General features: G+C 42.9%; 10 protein-coding genes across 10 annotated transcripts; 3 read left to right on the top strand and 7 right to left on the bottom strand. All coding sequences in view use genetic code 6, as the record gives it.

Annotated features, from left to right (window-relative positions):
- Positions 1 to 676: 676 nt before the first annotated feature.
- Positions 677 to 1,381, bottom strand: SS50377_20626 (Glucosamine-6-phosphate deaminase; the record flags this gene model as incomplete). The annotated part of the gene is made up of 1 exon (XM_067904566.1): positions 677 to 1,381. One exon carries the CDS (start codon positions 1,379 to 1,381, stop codon positions 677 to 679), a length of 705 nt encoding a protein of 234 aa, XP_067768048.1.
- Positions 1,382 to 1,897: 516 nt separating this feature from the next.
- On the bottom strand, positions 1,898 to 2,416 carry SS50377_20625 (uncharacterized protein; the record flags this gene model as incomplete). Its single annotated transcript, XM_067904565.1, has 1 exon — positions 1,898 to 2,416. The coding sequence occupies one exon, from the start codon at positions 2,414 to 2,416 to the stop codon at positions 1,898 to 1,900; it is 519 nt and encodes a 172-aa protein (XP_067768047.1).
- A 9-nt stretch (positions 2,417 to 2,425) lies between these two features.
- SS50377_20624 (uncharacterized protein) lies at positions 2,426 to 2,725 on the bottom strand (the record flags this gene model as incomplete). The annotated part of the gene is made up of 1 exon (XM_067904564.1): positions 2,426 to 2,725. The coding sequence occupies one exon, from the start codon at positions 2,723 to 2,725 to the stop codon at positions 2,426 to 2,428; it is 300 nt and encodes a 99-aa protein (XP_067768046.1).
- A 1,106-nt stretch (positions 2,726 to 3,831) lies between these two features.
- SS50377_20623 (Glucosamine-6-phosphate deaminase) lies at positions 3,832 to 4,536 on the top strand (the record flags this gene model as incomplete). The annotated part of the gene is made up of 1 exon (XM_067904563.1): positions 3,832 to 4,536. One exon carries the CDS (start codon positions 3,832 to 3,834, stop codon positions 4,534 to 4,536), a length of 705 nt encoding a protein of 234 aa, XP_067768045.1.
- Positions 4,537 to 5,458: 922 nt separating this feature from the next.
- SS50377_20622 (uncharacterized protein) lies at positions 5,459 to 6,004 on the top strand (the record flags this gene model as incomplete). Its single annotated transcript, XM_067904562.1, has 1 exon — positions 5,459 to 6,004. The coding sequence occupies one exon, from the start codon at positions 5,459 to 5,461 to the stop codon at positions 6,002 to 6,004; it is 546 nt and encodes a 181-aa protein (XP_067768044.1).
- Positions 6,005 to 6,067: 63 nt separating this feature from the next.
- SS50377_20621 (uncharacterized protein) lies at positions 6,068 to 6,937 on the bottom strand (the record flags this gene model as incomplete). The annotated part of the gene is made up of 1 exon (XM_067904561.1): positions 6,068 to 6,937. The coding sequence occupies one exon, from the start codon at positions 6,935 to 6,937 to the stop codon at positions 6,068 to 6,070; it is 870 nt and encodes a 289-aa protein (XP_067768043.1).
- Positions 6,938 to 7,216: 279 nt separating this feature from the next.
- On the top strand, positions 7,217 to 7,969 carry SS50377_20620 (uncharacterized protein; the record flags this gene model as incomplete). Its single annotated transcript, XM_067904560.1, has 1 exon — positions 7,217 to 7,969. The coding sequence occupies one exon, from the start codon at positions 7,217 to 7,219 to the stop codon at positions 7,967 to 7,969; it is 753 nt and encodes a 250-aa protein (XP_067768042.1).
- Positions 7,970 to 7,978: 9 nt separating this feature from the next.
- Positions 7,979 to 8,176, bottom strand: SS50377_20619 (uncharacterized protein; the record flags this gene model as incomplete). Its single annotated transcript, XM_067904559.1, has 1 exon — positions 7,979 to 8,176. The coding sequence occupies one exon, from the start codon at positions 8,174 to 8,176 to the stop codon at positions 7,979 to 7,981; it is 198 nt and encodes a 65-aa protein (XP_067768041.1).
- A 21-nt stretch (positions 8,177 to 8,197) lies between these two features.
- On the bottom strand, positions 8,198 to 8,971 carry SS50377_20618 (uncharacterized protein; the record flags this gene model as incomplete). The annotated part of the gene is made up of 1 exon (XM_067904558.1): positions 8,198 to 8,971. One exon carries the CDS (start codon positions 8,969 to 8,971, stop codon positions 8,198 to 8,200), a length of 774 nt encoding a protein of 257 aa, XP_067768040.1.
- Positions 8,972 to 9,230: 259 nt separating this feature from the next.
- Positions 9,231 to 11,807, bottom strand: SS50377_20617 (uncharacterized protein; the record flags this gene model as incomplete). The annotated part of the gene is made up of 1 exon (XM_067904557.1): positions 9,231 to 11,807. One exon carries the CDS (start codon positions 11,805 to 11,807, stop codon positions 9,231 to 9,233), a length of 2,577 nt encoding a protein of 858 aa, XP_067768039.1.
- Between the last annotated feature and the right edge of the window lie 261 nt (positions 11,808 to 12,068).

Genomic DNA, 12,068 nt, shown 5'->3' with positions numbered 1-12,068 from the left:
TTTTATTTTGGACCAAATAAAGTTTAGACTGTTTACAACCAAACTTAGCACTGACACTAATATCATATCAGATGATCGGAGTGCCATACTTACTTGGCAGTATATATTTTTATCTGCATTAAGCTACTACTTACGCATAGTATCTGTTAGACAGTGTTCTAGCTATTCCACTAGAATTATTTTCTTAGGGTTAGTGCGATGACTATTCTCCGCGTAAAAGTAGTGATCCAAATATTTTAAATATCAGGGCTCTGATCATTTTGCTGAGCTCAACCATAATTATAAACGATCTGTGCAATTAAAAAAATCATCGATACATCCAGTCAGGACTTTATGATGCAATTATAATTTAGTCTGATTTAACTATGCCCTTGCATTATCTTGCGTCTGTGCAATCAGAAAAATCCTTAGTCGTAATTGAGTTAGTAGTAATGTAAATATAATCGTAACCAGTCTCAATAAAGAGGCATAGATAATCCCATTAATCAATTATTTCATACTCTGTAATACTCACTCTGCCAAATGTTAACGATCTCCCTATAAACTTTTTTGGGGCATGATTTTATGCTCTTGAATATATTATTGTATATTTATTGTTATATAAATAAGTGTCACTTTACTAGTCTAATAAAGATAAACACTAAATAGATTATTATAATATAAGTTTTAAATGAACTCAGTCAAAATCAACGTAAAAGTGGCAGTCTGTCTCTTTCAGGTAAGAAGCAGGGCAATCGCTTGAAATGGCGCCAAATGCCTAATGGACGGCGTCAGATTTTGCGGCTCCAGTTGCAAGAAGTACGTGTTTTTTAGCTTTTAGAATAGTCGAAATTCCTACCGTTAAAGAACTGTTAGGAATATGTTCTCCTTCCTGGAAAAATCTAGCATTTGCCTTAATAGTGCTTTCTGATAATTAAACTAAACGGGTTTTAGATGTACCATCGCTGCCTGGTTCATTAAATGCAATATGCCCATTGTGTCCGATTCCTAAAAGCCAGATATCAGGAGGACTTTATTAAACAAGAGACTCATAACGGTCACATTCTTATTGAATGTCTTCTTGTTTAACTTCGCCATTTAGGAAATTGGTATTCTCGGGTTTAATATTGATATGTTTGAATAAATTTTCATACATGAAATACTTATAAGATTGGTGATGAGATCCACTTATCCCATAATATTCATCTAAATTAATTGTCTTCACTTGAGAGAAGTCTAATTTTTCTTCTTTATGAAGGCGAATTAGTTCGTTATAAACTGGAATAGGAGTTGAACCTGTAGCTAATCCTAAGATACATACTGGATTTTAACGTACTATTGACGCGATTTCATTGGCTACATCAATAGCTGGAGTCGATGATTTAATGAGTTTCGAAGGCATTTGAAAAAGTAAATCGGGAGTGGGATAAACTATTATATCGTTATAATTTTATTTATTTAGATGGTAAAATTAAAAGTAAAAAATATATATGATTTATTTTACTGATAATGATAGTTGAGTTGAGTTTATTCTAAATATGAGCTAATCTTTCAAACCGTTAAATCAGTAAGTTTGAATTAATATAACTGGAAATATAATATGATAGTTCAATTCAGTTAGTATATAATTGATTAATACCCACCGAAAAGTCTAACTATCATCAGTATATGCAGTATATTTATTTTCATCGAAATGATTGCATATCTTAAAAATCAATATACTTGCATTACCTTTAAATTTATTAATACAAATAGATGCTTTATAAAAGGATTTAGACGTGTTTTCTGTTATAGTAATACTATTATGGCCGTGTTGTCTTGACCGTTGTTTTCCCATTCGCCAGACAAGCCTCAGGAAGCTTGTTTTGAAATAATAGTATGCTGATTTAAAAACGTGGAAGCCCTACCAATACTTCGCTCACTACACTGGGCCAGCTAGCAATCGCGATGAAACTCGCCATGTATTATGTTCCAAATAGATACCAAGGTGTCCATCTCCGGAGTTCGGGAATGGGAGATAGCATTAGTATGCGCGTAGGGTTTGTGAAATTTTGCTTTGAGCATCTGATCTCGCGGCGGTCCCGCTCAGTAACGCCGAGCAGGGATACGCTTGCTGGGCAGGTAGGGCATTGGGAGGGCGGAAGTTTTGCACGCGCTACTCCACGTTTCCGAGAGCGGTGGAATGGTAGCGGAAGGCGCAGGCGACGGTAAAGAAGCTCTTCACGCCGCTGCATGAAATTCCCATGCTGCCCTGTGCGTGGTCAGCCGCCAGAGTGGTTAAGCCATATGCAGAACTTTCCAATCGCCTGGGCCGCATGATGGCCGTTGGCCTATGGGAGGTGCGCCAGTCGTATTTCGGAAGGTCTGCGGATCCGATTAAATTTGTTGGTTACCTATCTTTATAGTAAGTATAAAAAAGAAACCAAAATAAACTCATTACCCCACTTCAGTCGACGTACAGCTCCTTCAGCGGCTCGTCTACCATGCTGAACATCTGCGACGCCTGGGAGCTGAGCAGGAAGTGCTCTGTCATGAAGGACAGGCTGTTGCTGCATATGAGCTTGTTGGAGGACATGTTTTACAATGGCTGCTGCGATTAAGCGAATGGTGGGAAGGTTTGGTTCTTCGCTATCTTCAAATTGGCGGTGGTTGGCTTAGGAAGGATGTTATCAAGTTACTCCACCTCGTCCACTTGGCTCAGCAGGTACGTGTCCGCACTAGATATCAAACTTCCGACTGCTCCCATTTATAACTTGTGTTGAGAGTTTAAAATATTATTACATTATAGTTATATATTATATTTATTACAAGTATGTATATTAAATAAGTTATATTATACATATTAAGAGTTTAATAAATGTTCTTACTTTTAAACTGTTTTTCACTAGTTCTTATTCTAGTATAGTATTATTACTATTTATTATCGATCCCAATAATTAAAAAGGATATTAATTTTAATTATACTTAATAATTTTCAAATAATAACTTATTTTCGACATATGAAAATGAACCAATATTAGCACAGTGCGTATAGCTAGCCATTTAAAAGGTTATTAATTACATGCAACTATACATAATGATGCTTACTGATATGATCAATACGTGCAAAACTTCCGCCCTCCCAATGCCCTACCTGCCCAGCAAGCGTATCCCTGCTCGGCGTTACTGAGCGGGACCGCCGCGAGATCAGATGCTCAAAGCAAAATTTCACAAACCCTACGCGCATACTAATGCTATCTCCCATTCCCGAACTCCGGAGATGGACACCTTGGTATCTATTTGGAACATAATACATGGCGAGTTTCATCGCGATTGCTAGCTGGCCCAGTGTAGTGAGCGAAGTATTGGTAGGGCTTCCACGTTTTTAAATCAGCATACTATTATTTCAAAACAAGCTTCCTGAGGCTTGTCTGGCGAATGGGAAAACAACGGTCAAGACAACACGGCCATAATAGTATTACTATAACAGAAAACACGTCTAAATCCTTTTATAAAGCATCTATTTGTATTAATAAATTTAAAGGTAATGCAAGTATATTGATTTTTAAGATATGCAATCATTTCGATGAAAATAAATATACTGCATATACTGATGATAGTTAGACTTTTCGGTGGGTATTAATCAATTATATACTAACTGAATTGAACTATCATATTATATTTCCAGTTATATTAATTCAAACTTACTGATTTAACGGTTTGAAAGATTAGCTCATATTTAGAATAAACTCAACTCAACTATCATTATCAGTAAAATAAATCATATATATTTTTTACTTTTAATTTTACCATCTAAATAAATAAAATTATAACGATATAATAGTTTATCCCACTCCCGATTTACTTTTTCAAATGCCTTCGAAACTCATTAAATCATCGACTCCAGCTATTGATGTAGCCAATGAAATCGCGTCAATAGTACGTTAAAATCCAGTATGTATCTTAGGATTAGCTACAGGTTCAACTCCTATTCCAGTTTATAACGAACTAATTCGCCTTCATAAAGAAGAAAAATTAGACTTCTCTCAAGTGAAGACAATTAATTTAGATGAATATTATGGGATAAGTGGATCTCATCACCAATCTTATAAGTATTTCATGTATGAAAATTTATTCAAACATATCAATATTAAACCCGAGAATACCAATTTCCTAAATGGCGAAGTTAAACAAGAAGACATTCAATAAGAATGTGACCGTTATGAGTCTCTTGTTTAATAAAGTCCTCCTGATATCTGGCTTTTAGGAATCGGACACAATGGGCATATTGCATTTAATGAACCAGGCAGCGATGGTACATCTAAAACCCGTTTAGTTTAATTATCAGAAAGCACTATTAAGGCAAATGCTAGATTTTTCCAGGAAGGAGAACATATTCCTAACAGTTCTTTAACGGTAGGAATTTCGACTATTCTAAAAGCTAAAAAACACGTACTTCTTGCAACTGGAGCCGCAAAATCTGACGCCGTCCATTAGGCATTTGGCGCCATTTCAAGCGATTGCCCTGCTTCTTACCTGAAAGAGACAGACTGCCACTTTTACGTTGATTTTGACTGAGTTCATTTAAAACTTATATTATAATAATCTATTTAGTGTTTATCTTTATTAGACTAGTAAAGTGACACTTATTTATATAACAATAAATATACAATAATATATTCAAGAGCATAAAATCATGCCCCAAAAAAGTTTATAGGGAGATCGTTAACATTTGGCAGAGTGAGTATTACAGAGTATGAAATAATTGATTAATGGGATTATCTATGCCTCTTTATTGAGACTGGTTACGATTATATTTACATTACTACTAAGGATTTTTCTGATTGCACAGACGCAAGATAATGCAAGGGCATAGTTAAATCAGACTAAATTATAATTGCATCATAAAGTCCTGACTGGATGTATCGATGATTTTTTTAATTGCACAGATCGTTTATAATTATGGTTGAGCTCAGCAAAATGATCAGAGCCCTGATATTTAAAATATTTGGATCACTACTTTTACGCGGAGAATAGTCATCGCACTAACCCTAAGAAAATAATTCTAGTGGAATAGCTAGAACACTGTCTAACAGATACTATGCGTAAGTAGTAGCTTAATGCAGATAAAAATATATACTGCCAAGTAAGTATGGCACTCCGATCATCTGATATGATATTAGTGTCAGTGCTAAGTTTGGTTGTAAACAGTCTAAACTTTATTTGGTCCAAAATAAAAATGTTAAGAGTCAATTCTCATGCAGTAGGGATGCAATGCTATGCAAATATAGAATAATAGTTGTCTGGGACCAACGTACCATTTTCCTCATATGGTAAGTTTTCTACTCATCGCATATAACCTAGTTTATGCTATCAGCAAATGGTAATAAATATATAAAGATATATACCACAAATGAAGCAAACCACAAAACTCTGATAACGAGGTTGTATCGAGTAAAAAGAATATTCGGCGCTAACCAATCTCAGTACTAAATCATTCATGATAGTCTGCCCTGGAAATATCCCCGAAACATAAGCTGGCAAGGTTATTCTACGCAGACTGCATAATTGTGACGGTAGCCATCACTTATCGGTCCTCTCTACTTCGGCACCGAAGAATATTTCGGTGCTTATAGCGCAGCTGAATTACTGTGAATTCAAAAAAATACTACTATTATATTAGGTAGAAGTTTTTATTGTGAATTTATCCCGCCTAAACAAGAGCTACCTTGTCAACCAGGCCCCACTTCATTTTAGAAAGTGGGCAATATTGAAAACGTTTTAAAAATTACTTTTTAGTTCCAGTTTATCTCGCAACCCGATATGTATTGCGCGTATACTTCCTTTTGCCAACCTCGTAAGTGCTCGCTCTACGGATCCAGGCTGTGCATGGACGATACCAGGGGACCCGCAATTTGACTCGCAACTAAACAGCGGCGCAGATTACCCTCGACTTCCCATTTAGTGGAAACCCGTGCATATTCTATAATGGAGACTACCATCAGAAACCGCACTGCTCCCTGCGCATGCAGCGTGTGGCGCTTGAGCAGGTTCCGCATCACGGGCCTGCCAGCCGCCCTGGACATCCGGCAGTGAATAACAGCAAACCTCACTTGCGCGCCTCCACCATGGAGTCGTGGCAGCTGGAGTAGTAGTAGAAGAAGTTGGCGCTCATGAGATCGCCGAGCACGAAGGTGAAGTACACCCTCATGCCGCCCTGGGGCCAGCTGATGTTCTGGATCTTGAGGGTGTCCACCTCCCCCGTGATGGTCTGGCCGGCCTCGAACTCGACCTACTTGATCGAAGCGGGGAGCGCCTGGCTCCAGACGTGGGGCTCCTGCTCCGAAATCGCGATCAAAGACTGCTCGAAGAGGGGGGCACCGCTGGCGTCCGCGAAGAGGGCCTTGCATATCTGCTTGGGGCCGTTGTTGGTGACCGAGACCGTGAACTTGCCGTCGCCGAACGGGTTCTGGAACTCCTTCACGTCCGCGGGGATGACCTGCTCCACCTTAAGCGTGAAGCCGGGGCACGCGAAGGCGGGCCTCCCGGTGGAGAGGCAGACGGTCGCGCCCGCGGTGTCGATCTCGGGGTGGCAGAAGTCGCCCTCCCATGGGGCGCCCTGGTTGACCCATCCGGCGGGGTTCGACCTGACCATGCCCTGGATATCCGCCAGGGACTTTACGAGCATCCCGGTGAAGGCGAGGTGGCCATCCTGGCTGGACCCGAAGAGGGCCATTCCGGTATTGAGGGCGGGCTGGGCCTCACCGACGATGATGAGCTTCACGGGGCCGGCGGGGACTGAGCCTCTGATGGGGGTGGCCTCGGCGAGGGTGAGCTGGTAGTGGCACTGGGGAGGCAGGGACATGGTGGCCATACCGGCCTTGGCAGCCGATATCTTGGCGTAGACGATGACCTCGGCGGTGAGCATCTGGCGCTCCACTCTGACGTGCTCGGGCATGCTGTCGTGCATCTTGTCCATGTTGATTGAGGAGTGGAAGGGGCGGCCACCTCGCTATTATGATGTTTAAGGCGGGTGTGCGTTTGTGAATTGCTGCGAGGGTGGGACCGCCATAAATGGAAGCCCAGTCGTTCGACGCCTGGCCCTACGAGATCTACTGCGCCGCCTTCGAGGCGAACCCGCACTCCTACAAGGACGCGAAGTACCAGACCGGCGAGCATGGCGCCGAGGAACAGACCTGATTTATGCCCTCACTGCACGCACCCTCCGCGTATTATACTATATTCCCTCGCTCCAAAAATGATCTACGAGATCTACCAGCTCGCGGTCGGCTCCCGGCAGCTGCTGTTCCAGAAGACGCTGCACCCGATCACGGGCTCCTACAAGTAGCTCACGCCGAAGCTGGTGACGTCCTTCTTCTCGCAGTTCCACGCCGCCCAGAGCCCGCTCGGGCCGCTGGCGCACGTCCAGTTTGCGGACTTCTCCGCGTCCTTCGCCCAGAACGAGGCCAGCCAGGTGGTGGTGCTCCACTCCTGCTAGAGCCGCTTTTTCGGGGTACAGCTCGCGGGGGCCATCCTCCAGGCGCTCACGAAGTACCAGGGCACGCCGCAACCGGAGCTGATTCAGCGGCACCGCATGGACATTCTGGGCTCCACGGTGCGCGGCATCCTGCTGGAGGTGGGCGAGATGCGCTACGTCCAGAACGCCTACCTCGTCTTCGGTGGCGAGCTCATCACCTCCCGCAGCGCCCCCAGCGCGACCGACCAGCTCGCCTTCCTGCAGAGCTAATTGTGCGACCGGGCCTCCCTGGTGCTCTCTGCGGCCCAGCGCATCATCGCGCACACGCACCTGCGCTTCACGCTGGCAGTCCACATCAACAAGCGCAAGACGGAGACGGCCGAGTGCGAGTACAGCCTCAACACTGCGCAGGGCCGGGCCAGCTCCGAGGACGCCCAGGACGGGCAGCAGCGCTGGTGCGACCTGGATGACATGGTCGCGGACATCTTCTGCGCCGTGTCAGGCTTCGTGGAGTGCTACGACCAGGTAGTGTGAGAAAGTACGTCACTTCACCCGAGCTGCGCCACCACGTTAATGAGGTGCGGCATCAGCTGCTTCTTGCGGCTCACCACGCCCGGCATGTCGAACGCCCAAGCGACAGAAACTAAACTAAGATAACTCAAAGTATTACTTTGTTGGATTTACTCTAATATTTGTGGTTAAAATGGTTTCTTCTAAATATAATGTATAAATAAAATTCATAATACATGCATGTTAATTCTATCATTGGAACTTTAAAAACAAGAGCTACTTATTAATTATTTTGATTATTTTATCGGGGGTTTACTCTTCTTTAGTATAGTAAACAAATTATTTTGGATAATAAATTTAATATTTCATGAACATAATGTACCTAAAATAAAATCCATTGTCCTAAAATAAGTGTATATAGCTATTCTTAAGTTTTTCCAAATGTATCATTAACATTCTATTTTATTCTTTAACATCTTCGTACAGTGCCTTTTTATTATTAACATCGAATATAAGCCAGCCTTATTCTTTAAACTTATCGGATATTTCTTACGGTAGCTTTATAGCGTCTTAGATTGATTTAAGTTTTCGAAATTCTTTTATTACTTGTTAAATGGATAATTGCTTTGAATAACAGTCTACATCCTAAAGATATTAGTTTAAATAAATAGCTTCCTAATAAAGTTCTTCAACTATTTCATTGTTTATCTCCGCCATTCGGAGTTAATCCAGTAAAATAACTTTAAAATTAACTTAAAAATGATAATTTAATTGAGTTATCTAGTCAATGTTGAAGTTTAAACAATTTTTTAAATTATCGATATCCATGCTATCAAGTAAGCTTTTCTACAAAATAAGGTTATTTCGATTTGTGACATGCTTTAAATAAGCAAAAACACTAATTTCCTCTTGCTTAATCGTATTCAGAAGCGAACATTTGTTAGATAGAATTGAGTATTTTAGTGGACACTTCTACGACTGAATGTAGCTGTGACCATGCTTCAATTTGTTCAATTAAGCATTCATGAGCAGCAAGATAATATAGGTATAAAATAATAATAATAATAATACCTTTTCATTAATTTACAGGACCCGTAAATTTAAAAAATAAATATTGCTTTATTACTATATAATATTAAGTTTTACCAAAACATCTAGTTTTTAAAAAGTAAATATAACCTCATTATTATACGATAATACACCAATATTAACAGTAGAACTAAAAATTTTTAACCGACGAAACCACCCCAATCGAGTGCAATTCACCCCTGCCCCGAAATTTTACTCACCTCACAACCCTCACCCCCTCCAGCTCCTCGCAGCGCAGCCGGACGCCGATTTCTAACAGGACGTCCCGCTTCGCGCCGTCGAGCAAAATGCCGTAAACGCCCTCCAGGGCGCCGCTGGCGACCACGCAGAGCTGGCCCACGATCGCGCGCCCGCCCCGCTCCAGATTCCCCTCCGCCACGAACGCGAGTTCCCGCTCCGCGACTTTCTGGCTCCCGCAGGCGAAAACGACGCAAAAAGTCGTTTTCTGGGCGCTGCGCACGAAGCCGCAGACGCTCCCGAAGCTCGCCACGCGGCTGTGGCGCTTCATGCAGACCGTCCCGCAGTCGAGGCCGCCGATTTCGAGCCGCTGGACGTCGCGGAAAACGACGCCGGCGCCGCACGAAAAGCACGGAAATCCGCCGGCGCAGGAGGCGATCGCGCAGGTGCGGCAGAGGCGCGCGCCGCAGGCGTGCAAAATGGCGCGCTTCGCCACGTCGCGGCACTGCACGCAAAAATTCGCAGAAATTGCTGTAGAATTTGTTAATTTTATATTAGTTATTATATATTATTTAGAATATAAAATTCCGCTCCTAAAAAGGCCTGAAATTGTGTTTTTATCGCAAATTGCCAGCGAGTTGTACGTTTTTCCGATCTGGACGGCCAAATCGCCGTTTTGCGGCCGCAGCGCCGGGACGAGTTGCGAAAAGTCGATTTCCGTGATTTCCTGCAGATTCTTGAGGGCGCGCGCGCCGGAAGCGGTCTGGAGGACGCAAATTTCGCCGAATTTCGCGATCAAAAACTGCATTTTTCCGTCGCAGAAAACCGGAAAATCGCACTCCAAAAAGCTGCCTTTCAGGGACGTGAAAAACTGCGATTCGAGCCGCACCGCGACGCCGCAGAACTGGCACGGAACGCCGTTTCGGACGAGCTTCGCAGCGCAGAAATAGCAGAAAGTGCAGCCGCAGGAGCCCGTAACGGCGAGATTTGAGGGTTTCTGGCACCCTGCGCAGTTTTAATGCGTTATATCAGTTGAATTTTGATTTTCCACTCCTAATTTGAAGTATTCGTCCAAATTATCGATTTCGAACGCCCTTTCGCGATAATCCGCGAGCCTGAAAACGGAATCCGAGAAGCCCAGAAACTGGAAGATCTCCGCCTGCGTCTGCGCGAACGCGAGCAGCGGCACGGCCTGAAATTTATCGATAAACGGCGTGTACGCGTCGGCTGCGTACGCGTTTTTGACCGTTTTAACAGCCTTCACGACGTAGTCGCCGACGTCGATTCTGGTCGAAATTCGGCTGTAAATCGGTGAGAATTTGACCAAATTGAAGAGCTCCGTGCGCGCCTCGCCGGTAGCGCACTGAACGCGCGCGATTTCGGTTTTTTCTGTCGCGCGCAGGCTCAAAGAACGCGTTACGACGTCGTAGGGCTTCCTTTGCACGTCCAGGACCCTGCAGAACTCGCCAGAAAGCTGGCGCGCGAAATCGTTTTTGTGGAGCGAAAAGTCGAAATTCATTTGGGAATTCACGTTTTGCTGCAGGTAAATGTCCAGAAACGGTAATTCTGCGTACGGGGACGTGCACTGCGGGCACGATTTGCCGCAGAAGCGCTCGCTCAAAAGCGCGCATTTTGCGCAGAAGGAATGGCCGCAGTTCAGCGTCAGCGGCTGCAGCAGCGGGTCCAGGCAGATCGCGCAGAGGAACTATCTGGAAATCGGGTTTTGGATGTTCGCGTATTGCACAGTTTCGGAGTGTTGGAGGAGGGAGAAATTAGAGAGTTAGGGGCGGGTTAGGTGATGTGTCAGTTGTGGATTTGGCTGATTTTGAGGTTATATCAGTTGTTATATCAGTTGGTTTGAGCTTTTCGTTTCGTTTTCAAAGTTAAAAGTAGAGTTTTCGACGCGTGACTGCGATTTTCGCTCTGAAAGCTGCGCCAAAAGCGAGTGCGTGAGATCTCGCAGCCGCGTATTCTCGCGCGAGACGTCTGAATCTGAGAGGCGTGAGTTGAGCAGCCCATTTTGGATCTCGAGCTGTGCAAGGAGCGTTGGTAGAATTTGGTGTTCCGAGGTATTGGAAACTTAGCTTAATGCTATATCAGAGTTAGTGAGTTTTTAGTCAGTTGTATCATTTTTTAGATCAGCAGTTACAATATCAGCTTTATTGGTATTTTCTTCGCCCACAGAGCCTGAAACAATTTGATTAAGGTCATCCGTTGTATCAGCTACAAAATGATCACGCGGTAAACTGGCCGCGTACTCTGTTAGTATCTCCTCTAGGCATGCTTCTTGGTTCTCGAAAGCTATGAAGTCCGCAATTTATTCTAGGTTTTCTGCCTCGAATGCCTACAGCTTCGTATCCGCATCCGCACCAAACTATACTCGGAGACGTAGGAGGGCCTCAGATTTTGGTAGCTTCACGAACAAAATGGGTCCGTTGAGGCCACGAGCTGCTTGTTCCGTTTGGGACGCGCCTAAAACAACAGCATTCTGACAGTCTGAAACTGTGGACTATTCCAGTAGTACCAGCTGCAGGCGCTCTAATAGATATTTGGGTATGAACTGTGCCCCTGGAGACAGCGTTAAATAGAGTGGCATTTTCGGGATGGTAATGTTATATTATTATTATATATTAGTATGGCTTATTTATATCTTTATGAAAAACATATAAATATGATTATAAAAGAATAATTATTTTATGTTTATTATATTATAATTTTATTCATGATTATGATATAATACTACTAATTATAAAAATATAATCACTAATAATTATAAAATTATTATGCTTTAATAGATCAAAATAATCTTTGAAATCTTAATTAAAAAATAGTATACTATGTAAATATTATCAAATTT

The sequence above is a fragment of the Spironucleus salmonicida genome, chromosome 1 (genome assembly GCF_000497125.1).
Source record: "Spironucleus salmonicida strain ATCC 50377 chromosome 1, whole genome shotgun sequence".
NCBI classification, from domain to species: Eukaryota; Fornicata; order Diplomonadida; family Hexamitidae; genus Spironucleus; species Spironucleus salmonicida.
Note: the sequence above shows the minus strand (reverse complement) of the source record. Positions and strands in the feature narration are given on the sequence as shown.